Raw genomic sequence first — 27,738 nt, forward strand, 5'->3', positions numbered from 1 at the left:
TTCTCTGCTGCTCATGCTCCATTTTTTTTTTTTTTTTTTTTTGCTTGACTGTTTTTTTTTTTTTTTTGCATCCTCTCAAATTTCAGTACATTATACTGTGTGCTCTGTTTTATGCAGTCTGTTTTACATTTATCTTAAAATTGTCTTTCAAGGAAAAATAAAAATCATATTTTACACAGATTACCAAACAAATCTGATTGTTGATGAGATGGAATCTGCTTAATTTAAAACATCTGTGCAGGGTGCATTTTGGATTAAACAGACTTATTCTAGATGCAGAGCTCTCTAATCAACAGAGGCTATTACTGGGAACAGAGTATGCTCTGCATTATTCCCAGTTTAAATTGTCTTTGGAATATCATTCAACGTTGGTTCTAAAAGTTTAATTATAAAATCAAACTAGCCTTTTTACATACACATTTTTATTCAGGCTTCACTTATAATTCACAATATGGAATGAACACACATTATTACTCTGCAGTCTAATGGCATCCATATTATTAAAGTGGTTGTAAACCTCAGACATGAAATATGAACAAAGTAAATCATTCTACAGTGTATACTTATCCCATTTAAGAGCACTAAGTGCCAGTTCTCTCTTCTGCCTCGTTCATCTGCTATCAGCATTTATCACTTCTGACAAGTTTTCCTGACACTGAAAAAAAAGGCAACAGTGGAGAGACCACCAGCAAACAGCCTGTGATTGACAGCCCCAGAGCTGTGTAGAGGGGGTGTGTCCCTTCCTTCCAATCCGCTCTCAGAGCTCTTCTCACTGAGCTCTACAGAGTGTATTTTCAGTTCTCTGCCTCCGCTTTGTGAAAGCTCACACAAGCTCTAAAATGCTGGACTTTGGGTGAAGAGAAGACTGCAGATAAACAGGTACAACTTATATAGGAAGATTAGTTTCATCTCTGTGTATCATCTGAGGCCAGTCACTTTGTTGGGTATATGGGTTTACAACCACTTTAAGGTTTTTCTTTTTTTTTCTGGAAAGACTGAGCTTACAACTGGTTTCACACATTGATGGATAATGGTCGGTTTTTAGGTGAGAACGTATGATCAGAAATATAAAGATAGTGTATTCATAGTAAATGTTTTCTTTTTGAAGAGCTTCTTCTCTTCTGTCACCATTGTTTGAGTATGTTGCTGCCCATTGGTATAGTCCTCTAGCTATCTAATGACACCAGGATTATAAACTGAAAGTGAGAAAAAGGATGTACATTCAATTATAATCACAGAAATGGATGTTATCTCTTTAATGACTTAACACCTTCAGGAAGAGGCCATGCCAGCTATCCATACTGCCTAAGAGATTTATCTGATAAGCTGATGTGTTGAATCTATATCCATGGGATCCCTCCTAGTATCCCTTGCTGTCTGACTTTGTGCTATGTGCACTCTTTGTGTCTAGGCTTTTCCATTTTTTATGCATATGAGTTACACAGGCTCAACAAGCTCATCTACCTGAACACTCAGAATGCTTAAAAGCTCCATTGTTTTTCATTCAGCTGTGGCTTTATTAGGAGGAAACTATTTACAGGCATTACAATATATCTGCACTGACGAGATAGAAACTGGTTAGTTTGGTAGCGGTGTATGCATAGTATATAGCAGTTTGTGAAAATAGCTGATGAAACAATTTTTTTTTGTATTTATGTTGTCAACATTTAAAGACATCCCAAATTTTCCTTAGCTTGAACTCTGAGACAGTCTTTAAGGATCCATGCACATGAGCATTTTTTTAAGTTCAAAAAACGCTGGATAAAACCCTGAAACATTTAATATTTTCTGAAAGCAGTCACTCTAGACAGTAAAATAGTGGAAGTTCCAATTTTTGCAGCATATTACTGCAATGTCAGTGAAAAACATTAAAGTGAATTTTCGGCAAACAAACGCAATAAATTACCAAAATTTTTGTTAGAATATAAAAGACGAGGTTGCACCGAGAAAATAGATACCAAACATGTCAGACCTTTAATTTGTGTGCGCCTGTGAAATGGTGACAAACTATATTTTCTATAGGCGATATTTAAAAAGCCCCTACAGGTCATCAGTTAAGTGTTATGGAGGAGGTCTTGTGCTAGAATTATTTCTTTCTCATGTAACGTGTATCACAATCGATGTTTTCATGCGTAGGTGTCTTAGCGTGTGAATTTACATTTGTATGTGTGTATATGTGGGGGTGGAGTGGCTAAAAAAAATGTATTGGGGGGGTTATGTGCTTGGATGCAACTTTAATTTTTTTAAATTATGAAAAAAATGTTTCTTTTCATCACATAGGGGACAAATCCCCTACGTGTTGGTTTTTGGTGACAGGTTCTCTTTAATGAGACATGCAGGATCTAAAAGACCCCGGATGTCTCCCCTGTACTACATTAAATGTAATGCAGTGCACATCACACTGCATTACATTCTTTCCCGAAATCTATCAACAGGGACCCAGAAGTGATGTCATATATGTCACTTCTGGATCAGGACAAGAAGGGGAGGAAAGCAGATGTGTGCGCTCTCCTTCCTCCCCTCTACCCACCGGCACCCACTGAGCCGGTCCTGTGCTCGCAGATGGACACAAAGTCCCCTATGTGATGATATTTTAGGTGACAGGTTCTTTGGGCTCTACTGGATGTGCATTGGAATGCGACTTGGATTGCAATACATTTCTCCCCGGCTATTCTAGCTGGAGAAATTGACAGCGGTGACCCAGACATGACGCAATACACATCGCTTTCTGGGTCACAGTAGCGAGGGGAGAAGAGCAGATATGTGTCTGATCTCCTCTCTCCCCTCCACCTGATGGCACCCATCATGTTGGCCCAGGTCCCACAGATTGGTAGTCAGAGCCCGGGAATACATGGCAGGAGCGTGTGGGGGGGGGGGCGCATCGTTACCGGGGGATGTAGAAGCAATTGGGTGGCAGTGCAGCTGCCCGGCTGCTTCCACCTGAGAGGCAGGAGTCCACCTGAAAGATTTAGACACCATCCTGGTGACTGCAGCCACTGGATAGTGTGTAAAGCACGCTGCTATCAGGTCCATACAACATACAGACCTGGCAGCGAAAGGATACTAAAACCAAAAACAAAACTGTAATGTACTGCATCTTACCGATCCTTAGATTCAGTGGCTGCACTAGTTTTTTCTTTTATAGGTTTTTTGCCTGTCTATTTAGCCTGGTGATCCTGCCCGTAACATACGTCCTGTCTTAAGGTGTCTTCATTCTGGATGAAGTAGTGAAGCAGACACATTTGGTCTGCAGCATTGTCAGTCTAGGCTAGGGAGATGGTGGTGTTAGATTGGCAGATTTAGATGGACTTGACTAACAAATTAAAGCTGAACTCTACCTAACATTTTACATTCAGTTACAAGAACAGTTTTTTTTTCTCCTTTTGGGATAAAGGTTTTACATAAATGAATTAAAGCTGACCATTGTAAGCATCCCTGCCAGTAATGGTTTGTCTCAACCCACAGCTACTTTGGGCAGCTTGGTCTGCTAAAGTAAGTTGGAAAATAACAGGCTTATTGACCAGATCACCAGGTGAAAGTAAAGGAAAACAAATGAATCCAACTCATCTAAGAGTTGGTAAGCTGCAATTTAATACATTTTTGTTTAATACTGCCTTAAGGTCAACGTTACACATGTGCATTGTGGTAATGCACAAGTTCTATTAGGTATCGCCACAAAGCACAATGCCATTAATTTTGGATGGCACCCCAGTGCACCTGCTTTGCGCCACATAACAATATGTGATAATGCAGCACTGTGCATTGTGGTGGGCTGCTTTGAAAAATACATAAAGTGGCTGCAAATTGTTTTTATCCTATGTAGTATGTTGGCAGCCCAGTGAAATGAATAAGCTGTCTTAAATTACCTACTTTAAAACCGGGATATCAAGACTTTCTAAGCAAAGGGCCTGTTTGCTGTCCTTCAATCTTTAGGGTGCAAGACTGGGGCCATTGGCAGTGGAAAATGCCCCAGTGTCAGTGAGCATAGACTGTGCCTCAGGCTTATTGGTCATTTGGAAGTAAAAAAAAAACATAGTGCCTGTGCTCAGTTGGAGGAGAAATGGTTCCCCATAATTTGGTGTTCGTAAGAGGAATGGTGCCCTAATGTTTGAATCAGTGGAAGGAATTATTCCCCACTGTTGATGTAAGTGGAATGCCCCATGATTCGTGGAAGTGGAAGGAATATTTCCCCATCATTGGTGTCAGTGGAAGGAATTATGCCCCACTATTGTTGTAAGTGGAAAGAATGATGTCTCATTGTTGGTGTCAGAGAGGGTAAAGGTGCCCCAAGGGCTGGAAAAAGGCAAGCAAAGGGCCACAGTTTGGAGTCCACTGCTTTTAAAGGATAAGTTCACCTTTTAGTAACATGTTACTCCATATTTAGGGTGTAACATGTTGCTAGGCAGCATCCCCCAATGCCCCATTGTGACATCTGGTGGGGGTTCTTCTCCCCTCACCTACTGTCACAATGTAAAATTGTCAGGGCTCCACCTGCACACCCTCATCATTCATTCACAGGAATCTGTGAATTAAAAAAAAGTACAAGTCCTGTCCAAAACCACAGCACACAGACTTGTATTTTGAATGAACTGTGGGCACCGATCGGCGTGCTTTAAGTTTACTCACGATGTCTATACCTCAGGAACTGTCTGTCTGTACAAAGGTACAGACAGGGAACTCTAGGCAGTTTCTGCAGGAGCCTGACATTGCACACACGATCTGTTGGTTGCAGGTGAAATGCTGTGCAAGCTTCTAAGGAAAAAAAAAGCACTTTTTTTTTTTACCTGCAAAATATGTACATTTATTTATTTTTTTCCAAAAGGTGAACTTGGCTTTAAAAGTGCAACATAATGGGGTTTATTTACTAAAGCTGGTTCACTGGGAATCTTGTGCACTTCTGCATAGAAACCAATCCGCTTCCAGGTTTTATTGCTAAAACTGAGGTTAGAAGCTGATTGGCTACCATACACAGCTGAACCAAATTCTGAATGAACCAGCTTTAATAAATAAACCCCAAATGTGCCTTAATGTGGTGCACCAGGTGTGAAGGGGGTCTTAAAGGGAATCCTTCACTAAAGCCGGCCATACATGGGTCGAATTCCCAAAGAATTTTGTTCTAATTATGCACCATTAGTGGGTCACAGAAATGGCTGATTTCCATGTGACTATCAAATTTGTTGGAAATTTTTTGAAAAATGAGGGAAGAATCATGCAGGAAACATAAACAAAAAAGAAATGAGCATGAGCTGTGACCTGGAAAGAAAATTCTTGGCCACAAAAATTATTTTCTGTAGCAGCATGAAGTGAAATTGAAGGCTTGGTTGGTTGAATTTTGAAATCAATGGTGGCACCATTCGATTACAAAACGCACTACATTTCCAATTTTCTAAAGAAAATTTGTTCGGAATTTGACCCATGTATGGCCTGCATAAGAATGTTTAGACATGTAGCAGTTCACCAGTTTGAAGATTTAAGAGGCTCTGGTTTGTACATTTCTGGATTAATGATAAAATGTAATGCAGTATTAAGTGGGGAAAAAAGCCATTTTGAATAATTATGTGGTATGCTCAGGTATACACCAGCGCTGAAAGCTTTTGACTCCATGCAGCTTTCTTCTAAAGTGTTACAAGACATAAATAGAAATGACCAAGTCCACTGATATTCTACTGACGATTACCTAACAGCATGGTTGCATGAACTGAAAATATAAAAGCAATTCTTACATTGTTTCATGGAATCAGTATTTAAAGAACTTCACTCATTTTGAAAAAAGGTAATAGTAGCTACAGGTACTGCAGCTTCTGCCTTTTTAAAAACACATACTTACCAACCATGAAGTCATATGGGAACCCAATCTTCACAGCTTGTTAGGATCTCACACTGCCATGTCGGAGTCCCCCTACTGTGTCTTGAACTGCATGGTGAGTGGTCTTGCAGCCTCCTGGGATGGGTATCCTGGGAGGCTGCAGGTAGGGAGAAAACGTCATCCTTGCCTAGGTGAGGAATGAGAAAGTGGGAGCAATTACCTGCTGGAAAAGGTAAAAAAAATGCCAAATCTCTAAGTAAGAGGAGAAAGGATTAGGATTCTGCAATGGTAATAAATAAGTGAAGGGCATTTTCAAATTGTGATGGTAAAACTTTATCTCCCATTTACATTAAGAATTCTGCCAATTTTGCTTGATTTCCAAACTATATCCATTCACATTGTAATTTATGCATCAGAAGAAGCAAACCTTTTAAATACTCATTGAATTAGCAAGTGTGAACCAGGGGGATTCAGTCTGAATACTGATCTTGGTCTATTCCAGCCCTTTTCTTAAATGGAAAAATCACCCCTTTATACATCTCTCTACAATTGACATTGGGCACAATTCACTAAGCTATATCTTACCGACTGTAAGATATCGCTTAAACATGTAAGGGGCGGGGCCACCCAATGACATCCACATGTGACCCTGCCCCTTGTGACATCAACTGGGGCATGCTGGATCAATGATGTCACATGAGGGCGGGGCCACATACGTGCTGTCATTGGGTGGCCCTTGCTAAAGATTCAGATTCTGATAAGCTCCCAGCCTGCAGACCCCCACAACCAACGGCCAGGTTTGTGGGGAAGAGACCCTTGTCCCCATCAACATTTTGAGGGCATGTGGCACTCGCTTGTCCCCCCGCCCCCCCCTTTCCTGACCTGTGGGGCTGCATGCTCAGATAAGGGTCTGGTATGGAGAGGGGGGACCCCCACACTGTTTTTTTTTTTTTACATTCAGCTGTCAGTGGGGAACCCCGCTGACAGCAGATGACTCGTAGGTTGTTAAGGACTCCGCGGCCACCCATTCCTTAACAACTCATGACAGTCCTGACAGATGCCAGTACATACCGTATGCCTGGACCACTACTTAATTACTGCATGCATTTAATTATTTTCCTTTTGTGAATTGACTTTAAGGTCTTTTTATGCGGTATTTACCGAGTGTTTTTGCTATTTTTGGTAAATACCGCATACTAGCATTAGTGAATTGACATTTTCAGTATTGGATTTGATATTTGGTCATGTGACTGACTTAATTCATGAGATAAGCTTTAGTGAATTGTGCCCAATATGCTTTATAAAATGGCAAAACTGCAGCTCAGCTTAAATGGATCCCCTCACATAGCTAAATACTTGTCCCTGAAGCCTCCCATGGAAACAACAATTATTCCTGACTGTCTGTCTCTCAGGCTGCTGAATCCAGTGCACTAAAGCTTAATCTATTTAGCTTCACTCTGAGTGACATAACTGGAACTAGTATGTGGGCTGGGAGTCAGAAAATGGGTGTATCCACAGGAGGCTTTGGAGAAACGTATTTATCTTCATTAGGGCATCAAAGGTTGTACTCTTCCGCAGTATTGTTATTACATTGTTGTACAAATATTTTTAGGAAGTATCTATCAGCCTTATGGCCAACTGCTATAAAAATAATAAAAACAAAAACTGGATCCACTGCAAAATAAATGCAAATATATTGTTATGCCGACTCACCCAAAATTAAAGGTGGTGTCCTCAGGACCAAAATGATTGATTACAAAAAAAAAAACAAACTTGTGAGTAAAGAACCCACTAGAAAAGAAGTCCTCGAGAACAAATCTGCAGCTTAAAAACAATGTTTTTATTGAAATAGAACAAATATCAAAAAGGCAAAATTTCCTCCACCTTTATTACAACGTTGCCATGTAATAAAACACCTGCCCAGGCACACAGGCAATCTCTCCACACACATGGAACACACTATATGGAAATAAATGAATTAAAGCAATGAGGCCCAATTGGGAACTAGTGGATGCGATTAATCAGAGGTAAAGACTGTCTATATTATGGGGAAAAAAAGAAATTGGTGATATAAACGTAAGAGTCCATCAGTTTTGGCCAAAACAATTCTGGATATAGGCCAGTATGTTCATGAGGCAGTCCATAAATCCTTCAAAAGATCCATTGCAATCAATGTAGACCTATATAGTCCCATGAGGGATGTTCCTCATGTACCAACGGATGGTGGTGATTGTCACAATGGTGCCAAGATAAGTGACAAGCTCTTGTCACACAGTGGGCAATTGAGCAGGGATATTATCCTGAACACAACAATCAGGAATTCAGAGACCAACAGGTGGGTGAGTATAGATATTTGGCTGTGGCCATTCACTGCATACAAGCAGGTGAAGTAGGGACATCAAGTGAGTGAGGCTCAGCAGAGCAATCAGAGTCTGTGGGGAATTCCCCTATATGATAAATGCGGTCTGCTCAACCCTCCGAGTACTGTCACTGGAATGAGTCGGTGTCCTCCCGCTGTGTGGTATGGATAGCAAGGCTTACCATGTGGTAGTCCATGGGAGTGTAGGTCTATATGGGATTGCAGTGGCGTGTCTGATGTGGCACGGCTGGATGGCAAAGCCGCGAGGAGAAGCCTGGATGCCGGGAACACGGGCATCACCACGCTATGACGTCAATGCGTTTCGCCCACTCGTCACGTGAGCTTCTTCTTAAGGCCAACTGCAGCTGTTGGTTGGGTTTATATGATTGAACATATGCACAGCCTGCAGATATACAATCTAGTGGTAGAGATGCAGGTGAGGCAGTAAAACTATGCAGTATGTGTATAGGTGGGAGGGAGCCTTTAGGTTAAAAGGATGATCAGGCAAATATAGGATGGGGGAAAAAAGGAAACGTGTGTTGCCTGTGAATTCCATATCTTGGAATAGTACAGGATACAGGCAACATATTCAAACACCATGAGTTAAAGATGTGTACCTTCAGGTGATTGGACACTAGCGCACTTTTGAAAGCATGCCGTCTCTGGGGAACCTCCTTTATAACCTTACACCACATGGTGAATATCCAGTTTTGTAGCAAACAATGTAGAGTAAACCAGGGAGAGGGAGGGTGGCCCATGTCATATACTGTAATTCCAAGATGTGGAATTTACAGGTAAGTCAAAGTTCCTTTTATTCTATCCAAATCATACAGTAACAGACACAGTCAACATATTCATACACAGTGGGACATCCGTAAGCAATGAATACAAAGGGTGGGCAACAATTTGGCAAACAGAACTATGCCAACCAGCAAAAAACAACAGGGGTCTAAAGACCCATGTTCAAAGTGCCGCTGCAAGAACCTTGCGGCCAAAAGCTGATCACAGATTGGCTAGTCCATCTAGTAAACTTTGATAAGTGTGAACAGAAGACTGGGTACTGCCATAACATAGTTGGGCTTGCTACTGAAATGGCCAAGAAACTCCTACCAGACTGGTAGAATGGGCAAGGAACACTGCAGGAAGAGTTCTGTAAGTGTAAACTCTTGCAATCAAGTTTCTTATCCACCATACAATGGTGGATTTTGAAGCAGGGTGCCCCTTGCGAGGTCTTAAAGAGAGAACAAACAGAGGAACTCTTTGATGATGTGAAGGAAATAAGTATTTGATGCCCTGCTGATTTAGAATGTTTGCCCACTCACAAAGAAATGATCAGTCTAAAAATCGAATGGTAGGTGTATTGTAACACTGAGAGTCAGAATAGCAACATCAAATTCAAAAGAAATGCATGTCTAACAAATTATGCACTTATTTGCATGTTCATGAGGGAAATAAGTATTTGATCTCCTTCACAAAACATGACTTAGTACTTGGTGGCAAATCCCTTGTTGGCAATCACGGAGGTCAGATGTTCCTGTAGTTGGTCACCAGGTTTGCACACATCTCAGGAGGGATTTGACCCACTCCTCTTGACAGACCCTCTCCAAGTCTTTAAGGTTTGGTGGCTGACGTTTGGCAAATTCGAACTTTCAGCTCCCTCCACAGATTTTCAGTCGGATTAAGGTCTGGAGACTGGCTAGGCCACTCCAGGACCTTAATATGCTTCTTCTTGAGCCACTCCTTTGTTGCCTTGGCTGTGTGTTTTGGGTCATTGTCATGCTGGAACACCCATCCACGACCCATTTTCAATGCCCTGGCTGAGGGAAGAAGGTTCTCACCCAAGATTTGATGGTACATTGCCCCGTCCATCGTCCCTTTGATGCGGTGCAGTTGTCCTGTCCCCTTAGCAGTTCTGGGATGATTCTTCACTGTTCTCATGATCATTGACACTCCACGAGGTGAGATCTTGCATGGTGCACCAGACCTAGGGAGACTGACTGTTGTTTTGTGTTTCTTCCATTTGTGTTTCTTCCATTTGTGAATGATTGCACCAACTGTTGTCACCTTCTCACCAAGTTGCTTGGCAATAATTTTGTAGCCCAGTCTGGCCTTGTGTAGGTCTACAATATTGTCCTTGACATCCTTGGACAGTTCTTTGGTCTTTGCCATGGTGTAGAGTGTGGAATCTGATTGTTTGATTGCTCCTGTGGACAGGTGTCTTTTATACAGGTAACAAAATGAGATTAGCAGCACTCCCTTTAAGAGACTGCTTCTAATCTCAGCTTGTTACCTGTATGAAAGACACCTGGTAGCCAGAAATCCTGCTGAACGATAGGGGATCAAATATTTATTTCCCTCATGAACATGCAAATCAGTGCATAATTTGTTAGACATGCATTTCTTTTGAATTTTTTGTTGCTATTCTATCTCTGTGTTACAATACACCTACCATTCGATTTTTAGACTGACCATTTCTTTGTGAGTGGGCAAACATTCAAAATCAGCAGGGGATCAAATACCTATTTCCTTCACTGTATATGTCTACTTTTTTGCAAGCCCAAGACTTCTGTTTAAAAAGAACAACAAACAACACAAACTTGTAAAGAGTGAAACACTCTTTAGGACTGACGTTGAAGCAAACCTGTTGTTGTAAACACGGTCACTTCCAGGTACCTGCATATCCTTTTCTGATATCCTGTAGAAAGCACTAGAAATCTACCAGGTTGTCTCCTCCTGTGTACTGGTCCTCATTATGGGCGCTGGCATTCAGGGCTTCTGGGGTGTCTAAGGGCTCATTTACACTAGCAGCTATATCACCTGGTCCTCCATGCTCAGATTGCATTGAAAAAGCGTTTGACAGGTGATGAAGAAGTGATATGTCGCCTCTTCACCACTTATTTTTAACCTCCTGAATGCTGCACTACTGCACCACAAGCGCATGCATTGCTGGTGGTTGCTGGGCATTTGCAGCAAACATGTAAGTGGTTGCTAGGATGGAGGGCAATCCTAGCAACCAACCACTAGTGCTTACAGTGGCAGGCAGTTGCAGTCAGTGGAACCTGTGTTGCATAGTGGAAACCTAGGATTTTCCAACCAATGCGCTGTCAGCTGGCTGAACATGGACGGGAGAAATCAGTTGTTTTTTCACAAACAATCCATGAAAATATGGATGGTTGGCAACCCTGCTGAGAATTACAGATCTCTGCGAATAAATGACACATTGATTTCAAATCTAACAGCTGCTGTGTGGAAGAAGAACCCCTGTGTTCTGTAGGGGGTGGGGGAGAGATCCATTTGGCACCAGCTTATATCGTAAAAATGGGTGTAACATGTAGCACTGGGTCTCCGCTTCAAATTCCGACCATGACACTGCAAGCCTGGAGTTTGCATGTTCTCCCTGTGCCTGTGTGGGTTTCCTTCAAGGACTCCCATTTCCTCCCACACGCCAGACAGGTAGGTTAGTTGGCTTCTGTCTAAATTGACATGGTATGGTATGTGTGTGTATGAATGTGAGCTGGAGACCTTAGATTGCAAGTTCCTTGAGGGCAGGGACTGATGTGACTACAAAATACAGTATATGTAAAGTGCTGCGTAAATTGTCAGCGCTATATACAGTAAATACCAACAATAAAAAATACACCTGGTCTTAAAGGTGGAGTTAGTCTTTAATCTCAGAATTTATCCAAATGGCAATCTCTACCCGGTCATAGACTAGCAGAGATATACTATAAATTGGTTTCCATGTAAGATTTGATTCACCTTGTACGCAGGCAAGGAAATGTGCTACTGTGTTAGACTGTAAAGAATTAAAAAGCATTTGCTTCTTGATTTGCGTTTGCAGAAAAGCAGAAGGTGTTCTTATGGTAGAAGATATATGTTGAATGTAGGCATTTTTATAGCGCCTGTGATTTACATTGCTGAGCTTCCAGATGCTGGAGGATCATAAAGCCGAGTTTTTCTCTAACAACAGCTCCCTCTGGTGGCTGCTAAATCTTAACAAATGATGCTTCAGGAAGATCACAGCATTTTTGGGGAGTTATCCATTAAAAAAGATAGAGGAGAAAACCTTTGGAAAAATAAAATGGAACTGTCCCCACTGATCAGATTTGTATTCATTATACCACAGATTGATCACTGTGGGAAATATTTTGTTTCTGTTTTTCTTTTCTGCAGTTTTCTGTTTAATATAAATGACTCCCTTAGTGTATGTTTGCAACTTGTGGTGAAGGAAAACAACTTAGCCAGGAAAGTGTAAATTGATTTTAGCTGGAGAGATGTAAGAAATATATTGAGACAGGGAAACTGAACATCAGCATTGGCAAAACTGATACAGAAGCATCAGCGCTTCCATGAGTACAGCTGCGATCAGCCATTCATTTTTATGTCAGGCTGTACATGGCACCAGCACTGAACAATGCCAGGGGTGTTGCACTGGGCACAATATTAGGCTCTCACAGTCTGTGTGCATGAGGCCTAAAGACAATCCTATGTTGTGCAACATGAATGAAATTATGCCAAGAATCCCTTCCAGGATGTGAGAGAATTGCTACTGCAGGAGCGTCCCTAAGGTTGGTGTCACTTGGTGTGATAACACTTGGTGACACCCCTTCCAACGATTCTCGCAGGATAGATTGGATCTACGGATTGAGCATAATTTAACAACCTATACGGGGTCCAGTGTCACCCCATATAGGTTGCATGCCGATGATCCCCGCAGGATGGTTCGGATCTGCGGATTGAGCATAATGGATCGGAGTCCGATCCATTATGCTCCCCAGTCCGCAGATCTGATCCATCCTGCGGGGATCGTCGGCATACTTTACAACTTACCTTTTCGTGGAGCGGGTACGGTGTCACCCTGTGCCGTAGGTGTCACCCGGTGCTGCACGCACCCCCCGCACCTGCCTTGGGACGCCACTGTGCTTCTGTACAGTGTCCTTATAAGATCTACAGTGCAACACCTATCCATATGGAATATTGAGGCTGATGACACACAGGTGATTTTCTTGCAGCAGTTGACAACCCCTTGTTTTGTTACAGTGATTTGTCACTAAATCAGAATGATTTTGTCTAGGAGTGCTAACAGTGAACTTTTATAGCCATTTGTCGCTCAGAGATTTAGAGTCATCAGTGCCTCAACTCCCTAGTGACCATCACTCTTTTCTGTGAAATGTCGCAGCAATCACTATGCTTGGCTACAAATTGTTTAAAGTGGAACTTTACCCATAACAACTTGATAAAAAATTATTTAGCAAGGAACATACATTTCACATTAGTTATGTTACCAAAATGAGTGAGCGCTTTAAATTGCTGCCAGCATTGTTCCTGTTTCCTCTTGCCAGAGGCCACCGTTTTGCTGAAGCCCAGAGCCACTGAGCAGCAGTAAATCTTTAGGCTGTCAGCAGATCTGCCTCTACATTTTCGGCACAATGCAGAAAAGTAGAGAGCAACTGTGCATGTGCAGAGCAAGGTAAGGCTGTGTATTTTAAACAGTATAGACATTTATTTTTAATGTTCTACATAGCTATACCTGCAAAAGGGGCCAGCCTGTAATCTAGCAGGACTTGAAGGGGTTGTAACCCCCTACATATACCCAGTTAACTGACTAGCCTTAGGTGATACACAGAGATGCAACAAATCCTTCTACATAAGTTGTACCTGTTTATCTGTAGTATATTCTCTTCTTTACAGTCATTCAAAGTCCAGAATTTAAAGTGATATTAAAGTCTTGTTTAAACAAAAAAAAAAAACCAATGAACATGTTATACTTGCCTGCTCTGTGCAGTGGTTTTGCACAAAGCAGCCCGGATCCTCATCTTCTCGGGTCCCCCGCCAGCGCTCCTGGCCTGTCCCTCCTACTGAGTGCCCTCAGGCAAGCAGCTTGCTATGGGAGCACCCAAGTAGGCATGCTCCTGAGCCACAGCTCTGCATGTCCATTCACACACAGAGCCACAGCTCGCCCCTGCCACCTCCTTCTCCTGATTGGATCATTGGCTGTGATTGACAGCAGCAGGAGCCAATCCAGAAGCAACTCATGCAGATAACAGATGAACGAGGCAGCAGACAGAAATAACACTCAGTGCTCTGAATTGAGACAAGTAGGCACTACAGATGGATGTACTTTGTTCCTATTTCAAGTCTGAGGTTTACAACCACTTTAATTTTCTGACTAAATTTCCACTTTAAGGAGAGCGATTTTTAGCAGAGCACCACTCAGTGCAGTAGCAAATCACTAGTAACTCTAGCAATTAAATTACAGGCTACAAATCATTGTTTATCACTGGCATTAGCAATTTGTAACAGCAATTTTTTCTTGGCAAAAGAAAATTTGCCCTCGTGTCCTCAGCCTTACACCCAGCATACAGATTCCATAAAGTGATACTGTGCAATGTCCATCTGTAAATGTCGCCAGCCTTTTAGAAACCATAAAACACACATTAACTGACTAAAATATAATATACTAAAAATTGACAACTTGTAGCTATTTGGGAAAGAGGACTGGGTCAGGGCTGTGTTGAATGAGTGTATTCGGGGGAAATATGTACGCCCTGCAGGGAAATCAGATAGGGGTAGGTAGAAAACTTGACAACTCCCTCGATTTTAGAATGGTTTGACCTGGCTGCATTGTCATGTGAGCACACATTTCATATATAAACCCACTTACGCTGGGCCATCCATCATCCATCAAGTCACTCCATCAATCGACTTCGGAACAACCAGCATGTTGAATTTTTACATGTGATTATTGCCAGCAGATATAGCCTCTAGCAATGATCACTGTGTAATTCTGGTAGGGACAGATCCCTGTGCACCTACCCACTGGTAGAACACAATCGCTCCATGGAGGGGGAATCAAGAAGTTTTCTTTCCTACAACCCGTAGTTGCAGGAAAGAAAATCACATAATGGGCAGCACAGTGACTAAATGGTTAGCACTTCCGCCTGGCAGTACTAGGGTCGTTGGTTCAAATCCCAGCCACGGTACTTCCTGCCTGGAGTTTGCATGTTCTCCCTGTGCCTGCATGGGTTTCCTCCGGGTACTCCGGTTTCCTCCCACACTCCAAAGACATGCTGGTAGGTTAATTGGATCCTGTCTAAATTGTCCCTAGTATGTATGAATGTGAGTTAGGGACCTTAGATTGTACACTCCTTGAAGGTTAGGGACTAATGTGAATGTACAATATATATGTAAAGCGCTGCGTAAATGGACGGCGCTATATAAGTACCTGAAATAAATAATCTATGGCCTGCATTAGGCTATATTCACAAGAGAGTAGGGTACAACTGCTGGTGCTGGCAAGAATGAGCAGATTCTTGCTGGTGGTTGTAAAACACTGTTGCACACAATGGAGGGGATTTACTAAAACTGGCACACACAAAATCTGATGCAGCTCTGTGTAGTAACCAATCAGCTTCCAAGTTTTATTAAAGCTTAATTGAACAAGCTGAAGTTAGAAGCTGATTGGTTACTCTGCACAGCTGCACCAGATTCTTTGTGCACCAGTTTTAGTAAATCTCCCCCATCTTGTGTGAACAGTTGCAGTTGTCAGAATTGTACTGTGTATAAATCAATGGCAGGCACCCCTGCTGTTCACATGTCATTGCTCAGATGAGCAGTTAAATGTGAAGACTGACCCTGGACACCACCACTGTGTGTCAGCATTTCTGCAGAGCTTTTGCCTTGGGTAACCAGCCAGTTTGTATGCGATCATAGCAGATACTGTTGCTACATCCAGGGGTGGTGTTTAGAAGCAAACTATCCGTACACTAACTCTCATGTCAATGTAACCTTCTATGAATATAGATGATGTACCCATGCATGCCAAAGATGTCATCGGAACAATTGTTTTGTATCCTAGTTTCTAATATATAATATACATTTTCATGTTGGAGTTAGTAGGTAGGAATTAGAACTTCTGTCACATTTTTGTTGCAGTCTGCACCTTCGTTATTACAGTATCTTAACATTGCAAACATTCCCTTTCTGCATAGCTTCTTAAAGCAATATTAAACCCCCCAAAATCAGTGTCAATCATTTAGATGTGGTGGTTGCATTAGTTATACCCATGTCCGCCCAGTTTCTGCAGAGTGGACATGGATGGAGTATACTCTGCTTTATGGGCGGCCAGGGGTAAACAGACTCCACTATACTGTATGTGTGCACAGGTATAGCATTTTAAGATGCTGAAAAATATTGTATATTAATTTACATACAGATCTTATTGAATTTAAATTGTTTAATTTTGAGTGGGTGCCAACTTTACTGCCAACTATAGCAGCAAAGTACATCTCCCTGTAGCGCTGCTTCACATTTCACATTATAGCCAAAATAAAACCAAAGTATTCCTTGATATGGTCCCAGTATAATGGAGGAGCTGGGAACTTCAAAGAACCTTTGCCCAAGTTCCTAAGAGTTTAACTCCCACTCTGTTTTATTTTTTTTTTTATTAATCTACCAACATCAATTTAAAACTGAAAAGACGTGCTCAATTCCCTGTATTTCCCATTTCAGAGGCTGCAGTATGACAGCGCTCACTACAGGCAGATTTAATTGAGGCGATGCTTGCCTTTTAATAACAAGATGACAGCTCATGAAGTAGTTGATTTTTCTTGAACAATTTGCATATCGTACCCTAAAGCTCTTAAGCTCTGCTACCCATCAGCAAATAGAGTAATGACCCAGAACTGCCTCATTAAGTGCGCAGAATGAAGCCTAAATGAATAATAATGACGGCTGTCTTAATTGCTTGCAAACAAAGTTAAACTGTATTAAAAAGTTGAACAGACTATCAGACTATTCCATTTTGAAATCCCTCAATTAAAATGTATAATTTCATCCATACTAGGCACAGAACAGTCCGAAGACAATGGAATGTGCATCTTGGGATGAACTGCTCAACGTGTTTTATCATTGCAAGACACCTCTGTGCCTCATAAGCCCCAGTACTGCTATTCTCAATTAATACATTTCTTTTTTTAACTCCACGGAGGTGATCTGCTCAGAAAGCCTTCAATTGCATTGGCTGTAAAATTGATGGAGAGAAGATTGACAGAAGGCATGGAGGCATCCAGATTTAATGGAAGATGCAAGAGCAGATTTTAAAACCAAATTATGACTCTAGTGAGATGTGTCATATTATTTTTCTTGAGGAAGCAGCTATTAGTGCAAGAGGACAGGTAGAGCAGTAATGATGGCAGGCAAACTATTACTTACCAAGATTCATTTAATAAAAGAAAGTATTTATCTTATATTTAAAATTATTTTATTTATTGTTTATTATGTTATATAGTTTTATATTATTTTTGTATAGAGGGGGCCCCCTTCTGTCAGGTGGCCCAGGTAAGTTGCCCCTTTTGCCCCCTTATAAATCCAACATTGGATATGCACATACACAGAATCTTACAGACTGCAAGTCTTAGGACTTGGGCAGATACCAGAATACACAGAATCTCACAGACTGCAAGTCATATGACCTAAACAGATATCAGAAGGTCTGCAGTTAATAAGAGTACCTGTGCACTCTGGTGAGCGGTAGTAGGCTGCTTGTGTCTAAAGTACTAACTCTCCAGGTGTCAATACCAGGGAGAGGCCAGGGGATCAGGTGTGTGAATGACCTATGGATAAAGTCCTGGAGATGCAGCCCTCCTCACATGGGGAGATCAACGAACTGGAAGAAAGCACATAGGTGGCGCAAACACCTAGCGCATTATCTAAGGTTTATTAAAAAATATAAAAAGACAAAAACATACATACTTAGCGCACATATAAAGTCTGTAAGGCCACAGAGATGTCCAAAATGATGGCAGAGTGTCCGATTGGTGGTATGATTGGCCTACTGATGTGTTTTGGGGACATATCCCTTTCCCCAGAGCTCTGAGGAAAGGGACATGTCCTCGAAACACGTCAAATGACCGATCATACCACCAGTTGGACACTCTGCCATCATTTTGGCCATCTCTGTCGCCTTACAGGCTTTATATATGCAGTACGTTTGTGAGTATGTTTTTGTCTTTTTATACTTTTTAATAAACCTTGGATAATGCACTAGGTTTTTGCGCCACTTGTGTGCTCTCTTCTAGTTTGCTGCTTGTGTCTAGTCTGACAATTTTCGGTTTCGGTTGGTTATTTCTGTCCTTGCATACATCCTTCTTTTTTATTATATGTTTGTGAAGGTAGTTGTGACATTGCATATAAACCACTCAAGCTCATGGCTGGCTGCATTATGCCATGCTTCCTTAAAGATTGATTTTCATGATTCGTTAACAAGAAAAAATCTGATATAAAACATGCCTGTACAGATACAGTGGGTACAGAAAAGAATCCCCCGCATTTAAAATAATCACAAATTGTGATTATTTTAAAGGGGGTGAATCTTTTCTATACCCACTGCACATTGCTTTGTATTTGCAATAATTCATCAAGGTATTTTGGAAGAAAATCTTATCTTTTTTTAATGGCTTCCTGCTTCTCTGCCCCTCCCTACAAAGGCCGATTTCTGGGCATGTCTGGTTACTAAATGAAGTGGGCATGTCAGCTACAGTGAGACTAAGAGCCAATGAGAGAAGAAAAAAAGAATCCTTTACTATGTAAGGCTGGCCATACACTGTATGAAATTCACTTGGTGGGTGGGCCACCTCCTGTCCGACATCCCCAGATTAAAAATTGAAGAAACTGGGTAGACAGTTATCAAGTCATCAAATGAGAAGCGGCAGTGTCCAGTCAGATACAAATATACTAGGAATAGCAGGAGGTCACAGCGCAGATGTGGACAGTGTCCGGTCAGATAAAAAATATGCTAGGAATAGCAGGAGGTCACAGTGCAGATGTAGACAGTGTCCTGCCAGATACAAATATACTAGGAATACCAGGAGGTCACAGTGCAGATGAAGGCAGTGTCCGGTCAGATACAAATATACTAGGAATAGCAGGAGGTCACAGTGCAGATGTGGGCAGTGTCCGGTCAGATACAAATATACTAGGAATAGCAGGAGGTCACAGTGCAGATGTGGGCAGTGTCCGGTCAGATACAAATATACTAGGAATAGCAGGAGGTCACAGCACAGATGAAGGCAGTGTCCGGTCAGATACAAATATACTAGGAATAGCAGGAGGTCACAGCACAGATGAAGGCAGTGTCCAGTCAGATACAAATATACTAGGAATAGCAGGAGGTCACAGTGCAGATGAAGGCAGTGTCCGGTCAGATACAAATATACTAGGAATAGCAGGAGGTCACAGTGCAGATGAAGGCAGTGTCCTGCCAGATACAAATATACTAGGAATAGCAGGAGGTCACAGTGCAGATGTGGGCAGTGTCCTGCCAGATACAAATATACTAGGAATAGCAGGAGGTCACAGTGCAGATGAAGGCAGTGTCCTGCCAGATACAAATATACTAGGAATAGCAGGAGGTCACAGCGCAGATGTGGACAGTGTCCGGTCAGATAAAAAATATGCTAGGAATAGCAGGAGGTCACAGTGCAGATGTAGACAGTGTCCTGCCAGATACAAATATACTAGGAATACCAGGAGGTCACAGTGCAGATGAAGGCAGTGTCCAGTCAGATACAAATATACTAGGAATACCAGGAGGTCACAGTGCAGATGAAGGCAGTGTCCAGTCAGATACAAATATACTAGGAATACCAGGAGGTCACAGTGCAGATGAAGGCAGTGTCCGGTCAGATACAAATATACTAGGAATAGCAGGAGGTCACAGTGCAGATGTGGGCAGTGTCCGGTCAGATACAAATATACTAGGAATAGCAGGAGGTCACAGTGCAGATGTGGGCAGTGTCCGGTCAGATACAAATATACTAGGAATAGCAGGAGGTCACAGCACAGATGAAGGCAGTGTCCGGTCAGATACAAATATACTAGGAATAGCAGGAGGTCACAGCACAGATGAAGGCAGTGTCCAGTCAGATACAAATATACTAGGAATAGCAGGAGGTCACAGTGCAGATGAAGGCAGTGTCCGGTCAGATACAAATATACTAGGAATAGCAGGAGGTCACAGTGCAGATGAAGGCAGTGTCCTGCCAGATACAAATATACTAGGAATAGCAGGAGGTCACAGTGCAGATGTGGGCAGTGTCCTGCCAGATACAAATATACTAGGAATAGCAGGAGGTCACAGTGCAGATGAAGGCAGTGTCCTGCCAGATACAAATATACTAGGAATAGCAGGAGGTCACAGTGCAGATGTGGGCAGTGTCCTGCCAGATACAAATATACTAGGAATAGCAGGAGGTCACAGTGCAGATGAAGGCAGTGTCCTGCCAGATACAAATATACTAGGAATAGCAGGAGGTCACAGTGCAGATGTGGGCAGTGTCCTGCCAGATACAAATATACTAGGAATAGCAGGAGGTCACAGTGCAGATGAAGGCAGTGTCCTGCCAGATACAAATATACTAGGAATAGCAGGAGGTCACAGTGCAGATGTGGGCAGTGTCCTGCCAGATACAAATATACTAGGAATAGCAGGAGGTCACAGTGCAGATGAAGGCAGTGTCCTGCCAGATACAAATATACTAGGAATAGCAGGAGGTCACAGTGCAGATGTGGGCAGTGTCCTGCCAGATACAAATATACTAGGAATAGCAGGAGGTCACAGTGCAGATGAAGGCAGTGTCCTGCCAGATACAAATATACTAGGAATAGCAGGAGGTCACAGTGCAGATGTGGGCAGTGTCCTGCCAGATACAAATATACTAGGAATAGCAGGAGGTCACAGTGCAGATGAAGGCAGTGTCCTGCCAGATACAAATATACTAGGAATAGCAGGAGGTCACAGTGCAGATGTGGGCAGTGTCCTGCCAGATACAAATATACTAGGAATAGCAGGAGGTCACAGTGCAGATGAAGGCAGTGTCCTGCCAGATACAAATATACTAGGAATAGCAGGAGGTCACAGTGCAGATGAAGGCAGTGTCCTGCCAGATACAAATATACTAGGAATAGCAGGAGGTCACAGTGCAGATGTGGGCAGTGTCCGGTCAGATACAAATATACTAGGAATAGCAGGAGGTCACAGTGCAGATAAAGGCAGTGTCCGGTCAGATACAAATATACTAGGAATAGCAGGAGGTCACAGTGCAGATGTGGGCAGTGTCCGGTCAGATAAAAAATATGCTAGGAATAGCAGGAGGTCACAGCGCAGATGAAGGCAGTACAAAATACACTAGGAATAGTAGCACAGATGTAGGCTTCTGTTAGTTTAGCATGCAGCCTGAACTATTGGTGTATGACCAGCTTTAGTCAGAACAAGGCTACTGACTGATAAAAACAGACCCCGGTACAAGGAGCAGGAGTCTCCTTCTGACTTAAAACATATTTAGTAAGTTATTATTTAATTACTTTCATGTTCATTAAGGGCTCACACCATACTTTGTGTTCCAAATATATTTTTGCATGCACATTTATGCTTTTGGCACATTTTCTATGCAGTCCAGTGCGTTTTTTTTTTTCTTCTTTTTTTATTTTGACATTTGAAGGATGTTTATTTTCAGTAGGACAATGTGCATTCCAGTGCAAAATTGACATACATTTTGATGCATTCCAGACAAAAAAAGTGCAGTTGGTTGTACTTTTGTTGAAAGCACTGAAACTGACTGCATTGTTATGCACTAGGGCCATTGTAATACGTGGCAACACTGTGGATGCTCTCTAAACATGCTTAAAAAATGCATTGCAAGGCATCTAGTGTGAACAGGCACTGAAGATGAATTGCTTACAATGAAAGTCATAAAGAGGCTACTGTTCCCTGTATTGTAGTCTGGGTTTTCCACTTACAGCAGGAGCCTTGTTTTGGCATAGTAGCATTTAGTTTTACTTTAAAACAGCCTTTTTCAACCCTTTTGCACCAGAGAAAACCTGGAAATAATTTTCAGATCTCGGGGAACCCCTAGTAAGATTAGTCTGTCAGGCATCATTGGGAAAATGCATCTTACATTGGTGGTGGGAAGTGGGAAGAATTCCATCCTTACCGTAGAGGTCAGAACGACTCTTACAGTCATGTATCTAGCTCTGCCAAATGTTGGCCCTGGAACTAATCAGTCAACATCAGAGGAGAGATCAATTAGCCACAGTTCATGGAGCCTCTACCTACCCCTGGAGGAACCCAACGGTTCCATGGAGCCCTAGTTGAGAATGGATGCTTTAAGGTAAACCTATGGTAAGTAGTAGTTTTATGTAGTCATGAAAAATGTCCTTAATTTTACATGTTTTGTGTTGGATGACTATGGTTCAACTATTCATTCAATTGTAAATAGTGCTACAAGGGGTTTCATACATATATCTGTTGTTGTTTTTATAGATATATTTTTTTCTTTACTCCTAGGATGTTCCCACTAAACTGGTAGCTAAAGCCGTCCCCCTGCCAATGACTGTTCGTGGACATTGGTTTTTGAGCCCAAGGACCGAGTACACTGTGGCTGTCCAGACTGCATCAAAACAGATGGATGGAGATTATGCTGTGTCAGAGTGGAGTGAAATTATTGAATTCTGCACTGCAGGTAAAAATGGCAATGGGATATTTATAAGCCACATTTTCAGCATTGCTTGCCTTATTGCAATTTTTTGAGATTGCATATTTTTAAGTGGATCTATATTTTTAAGAAATAGTAGGATGTCTGATTCCAGTGTACCACTGTTCTTACCATTAAGGTACTGAGCTAAAACAGTTCCTGATTCATGATGCTTAAGTCAGATTTCTCAAAGCATAAGACATTGAAAAGGTTAGTCCCTAATATTTCAGTCTTGATACATACCAGAGAGTTTAACCACCTGACAATTTTCTGTATTGGTGAGATCTGTGCTTGAGCTTCTGCATTTGAACACTTGCCGCAGTAATTATGGGGGGTTCTCATTCTTCTTGTTGTGTGTTATTTTAGTTAATAGAAAATGTAAAAAAAAGTGGCTGAAATACAAAATTGGGTGGGGAGACCCAAAACTACCAGTGAGAAAGGAGCGGAGCTCAGAAGTATGGGAGGGAGATCTTGCTGCTGGAGAGACAATAGCAACCTTCTTTGTGAATCAGAATGATGATCATCAGCACAGTTCCTTTGTGTCCCTAAAGCTTTAATTCAGGACCCATAGGGGAAGATTTGCTGGAAATTGTGCACACATAATTAGGCGTAGCTGTGCATAGTAACCAATCGGCTTCTAGGTTTTATTGTCAAAGCTTAAAGTGTTACTAAACCGACAACAGTAATATCGGTCTGTATATGCAGTAAAGCATGCTTGTTATACTCATTGCAGAACCTAAGGGGTTCATTCTCTGCATTGTGTAAGAAAGCCATTTTTGATACTTTCTTCTTTGTCCCTCTTCTTGTTCAAATGTCCACTTCTTATCTCTTGATAAGACAGACTGAACCTGTAGCCACATGCACATGCTCACTTTAGTGTGCATTGCTAGAGGTTTTTGTTTTTCTTGGGAGAGTGCATGTGATCAGCACAAGGCCAATCAGCACTGTTCAGACAGAGATCAGGGTTTTGCATCCTCCTACAGCAGAAAGAAAACTCCTCCTACAAGCTTTAACCAGTGCTCAGCTGAAGTCACAAGACTGCTCTAACTGCTGATGAGAAAATGTATTTAGCAGTTTATATATACTAGAATAATTGCATTTCCATGTTGTGTGTACTGTGGGAGACCAGATATAGTGAATTCAGGGTCCTGGGTTTAGTAACACTTTAAAGGCTCACCTTTGGAACATGTTACATGTTTCACCCATTTTTAGGGTGGAACATGAAACATGTTCCAGCATCTGCCTCCTCTCCACCCCGATCCCCCCTCCCTGTGACAACGGGCGGGAATCATCTCCCTGCACCCACTGTCACAATTTGAAGATTAGTGCAGCTGTGCAGGGCTCCACCTTCTTAAAAAGAAAAATAGCAACTGCACGTACTTTACGTGCAAAAAATGTGCATTTATTTTTTTTTTTCAAAAGAACTTATTCTTTAATTGAAAAAGCTGAAGTTAGAATCTGGTGCAGTTGTGAATGGTAACCAATCAGCTTCTGTGTGTACCGGTTTTAGCTGAAAAAGCTGAAGTTAGAATCTGGTGCAGTTGTGAATGGTAACCAATCAGCTTCTGTGTGTACCGGTTTTAGTAAGTGTCCCCCATGGAGACTACTGGTGATGCAATAGCTGAATTTCTGGCAACCCTTTTCCCATTCTCTGTGTAGAGTAATGGGGTGGTACTGCCTAAACCTTGCCAGTGTTTGGCCTATTTGAAAACAACAAAAAGGTCTGTAGTTTCAGACCCTGTAATCAGAGAACAGGGGGCGCTTTGCAGATTTTAGTAGCGCATGCCATCACTGAAATCCCATGGAGAATTAACCAGTGGCAGTAATGGGTATATGAAGCAATCAATAAAACATCCCATTTCTCAGATGTGCTAGCACACATAAAGAGCTTCATTTACTACTGTGGTTAGTGGAGGTTGACACGTAGGTCAGTGCTTCCTACATGAATATGAATTAGAGCCTAACCGCAAACAAAGAGCCAGGGGTGGCTACACACAGGATGAGTTTACATGCAGTTTGTTGGATACAAACAATAACCATTGCATTGAAGAAGCAAAAACAACCATATGATGAATTGAAAATATGTTTGGAATTGTTTTCTTTTATGAGCATTTTAATTCTGTTTATTAATTAATGTAATACGTGTTTAGTTGGCCATGGTGGGTACAATGTCTTTGGCTGCTATAAATCCATTGCTAAGTTTTATGTTCTAGCTATACTAGTATAGTGTGCTGAACAGTTATAATGGGTAAAGCATTATTCAGTGTTCTCATATGACTTTCTTATTCCTCTTTGTACACAGGGCCTTGCATTCAAGAGAGGGAAATGTACTAAAACTGAAGTAGACAGAATCTGGAGCAGCTCTGCATAGTAACCAGTTTCTTTCTTCAACTTGTTCAGTTAGACTGGCCATACACTATACAATTTTCTGTCCATTTTCTGCCCAATTTCCTTTAGATTTACCTTTAACTATGTAGTGCAAGGGCCTGCCAAATTTGATACAACTGAAAGTGTTGTTTAGGTTTGACCTCATATTATATGGTTTTTGGTAAATCTAAAGAAAAATTCTCAAAATTGTATAGTGTAGGGCCAGCCTTAAAGTGTTACTAAACCCACAACCGTAAAATCAGTCTGTACATGCAGTAAAGGATGCTTGTTATACACACTGTTTAACCTAAGGGGTTAATCCTCTGCATTGTGTAAAAACACTGTTTGATCCTGACTTCTCTGATCCTCCCATTCTTCCAGTGTCCCCCTCTTATCTCCTGATAAGACATGTCGTGTGGAGATACTCTGCACATGTTCAGTTTGGTGTGCATTGCTAGAGAGGTTTTGGTTTTTTTTTTGGGAGTGTGCATGTGATCAGCACAGGGCGAATCAGCACTGTTTAGACAGAGGTCAGGGGTCCTGCATCCTCCCAGAGAATAATGAAAACTCCTACAAGTTTTAATATGTGCTCAGCTGGACAGTGATAGAAGTCACAAGACTGCTCTAACTGCTGATTAGAAAAGGTATTTAGCAGTTTATGTTTACTAAAATAATTGCGCTTCCATGTTCTGTGTACTGTGGGAGACCAGATATAGTGAATCCAGGGTCCGGGGTTTAGTAACACTTTACGTTTTGAAAACAAATGCTAGAAGCTGTTTGGTTATCATGCACAGCCACTTCAGATTTCGTCTGTAAATTCCTCCCAAAGATTAAAAACCCGTTCATGTGTACATTTTATGGGCAAGCTGGAGCTCTCTGTGGCCAATGTTTAACTGATTTTATTACAAATTGGCTGAATTTTGCAAGCATGGCCTTTACATAGTAATTAAGAAGCCCCAACAAATCTTCTCATGACCATTAGGAGGATGTTCTGTCCTCGCTGCTCTTTTCCCTGTGTGTAACTCGACCAGGGGCGGACTGACCATTTGGAAACTCGGGCACTGCCCGAGGGCCTGGGGTCAGTAGGGGGCACCATGAGAGGCCCCTGGTACCTTTTTCATAGGCTTTTTTTGAGTTTGGGCAAGGACACAGGGGCCCCATGATCCCCTATTGCCCGGGGGCCCCATGAGTTGTCAGTCTGCCCCTGAACTCGACATGCAGCTAAACCCTCCTATTCTGCAATTAGCCAGACTGAATGTAATCTTGAAGCTTTATTAACAAAACACTGTGGGTGAAACTATTAAAAAAACAAAGAAATACAAGCGATCAAGCATGAGACACACAGAAAACACAAAAAAATTATTGGGTTATAGATGGCATTAAAAAAATGTGCTCACCACTGATGCTGCCTAAAGGGATGTAAATTCAATCCACAACATGTTCTGCAGAGGATTATGGCTGGTTCCTTTCCCTCTGACGTTCTGGTATGTTAGAAAAGGAAGTCCTGCTAGATCACTTTAGGTTGGCCCGTTTTGCAGGTACAGCTATGTAAAACATGACAAATAAGTGCATATACTGTTTTCAATTCACTAATACACTGTATCACCCTGCTCTACACATGCCTAATTGCTCTGTACTTTTAGGTACTGCCGAATTTGTAGAGGCTGATCTGCTGACAGCCGTAAAGCAGAATTAAACCTTCCCTTCCTTTACAGCCAAGAAAGCTGCTTCTGTTTGATCTGCAACTGTCATAGTGTTGCAAATGTGATCCATTATGACACCAGCCATTTGATTTGACAGTTTGGTTGAGGACACAAACAAATGTGACAGTAGGCAATCCCAGCATTCCAGGAATGTAACTGTTTTTAAAAACTGTTAAATCGATTGGTTTATTTCCACTTTATTATTTACTGCTGTTCAGGGGCTCTGGGCTTCTGTAAAATGGTAGCCTCCAGCAAGAAGAAACTGGAACAAGGCAATTTAGGGCACACACTCATTTTGGAAGCATAATTATTAACTGCTTACACGCCGTCCTATAGCAGAAATACTACTACAGGGCAGCACTGGTGTGCAAAATCTCGTATATATACATGTGATTTTGCAGTACCGAGTAGGGGGCGCACGCCCTACCTGCACCGCCATTCGTGGCCTCAGCTGTCAATCACCGGGTCCTGGACGGTGATTTCTCGCTGGCACCCGGTGATCGCCGAGTATCTCCGACTGGGGAGAGACCTGTGTATAAACAACACAGATCTCTCCCCTGTCAGTTCCTGCACACTGCTCTGTATGGTGCTGCATAGCAGAGCCATACAAAGCAGTGTGCTTACAGTGTAAAGCACTTACACAGTGAAACAGCACACAGTTAACCCTTTGATCGCCCCACATGTTAACCCCTACCTGTTCAGTGCCATTAGTACAGTGTCAGTGATTTTATTAGCACTGATCACTGTATTGGTGTTACTGGAGATGTCAGTGACACCAAGTCAGTTCCCCCCAGTGTCAGGATGCCCGCCACAGTTCCGCTATAAGTCGCTGATTGCCGCCATTACTAGTAAAAAAAACCAAAAAAACTTAGTGTATATATACTGCCATTTATAAACGCTTTAACTTTCACATAAACCAATTAATTTACACGTATTGGGAATTTTATTTTTTAGCAAAGACATGTAGCAGGA

The 27,738-nt window shown here is 41.9% G+C and overlaps 1 protein-coding gene across 3 annotated transcripts in view; it reads left to right on the forward strand.

Annotated features, from left to right (window-relative positions):
• The window catches only part of PHYHIPL (phytanoyl-CoA 2-hydroxylase interacting protein like), a 172,964-nt gene that overhangs the window by 132,440 nt on the left and 12,786 nt on the right, over nucleotides 1-27,738 (forward strand). For all 3 annotated transcript variants that reach the window (XM_089683158.1, XM_089683159.1, XM_089683160.1), the window contains exon 3: nucleotides 22,510-22,684. In XM_089683158.1, the coding sequence (XP_089539284.1) occupies nucleotides 22,510-22,684 (175 nt within the window). The remainder of the gene's footprint in view (nucleotides 1-22,509; nucleotides 22,685-27,738) is intronic.

This window comes from Staurois parvus, unplaced genomic scaffold (assembly GCF_062004578.1).
Source record: "Staurois parvus isolate SC_StPar_1 unplaced genomic scaffold, SC_StPar_1.0 ptg000303l, whole genome shotgun sequence".
Lineage (NCBI taxonomy): Eukaryota > Metazoa > Chordata > Amphibia > Anura > Ranidae > Staurois > Staurois parvus.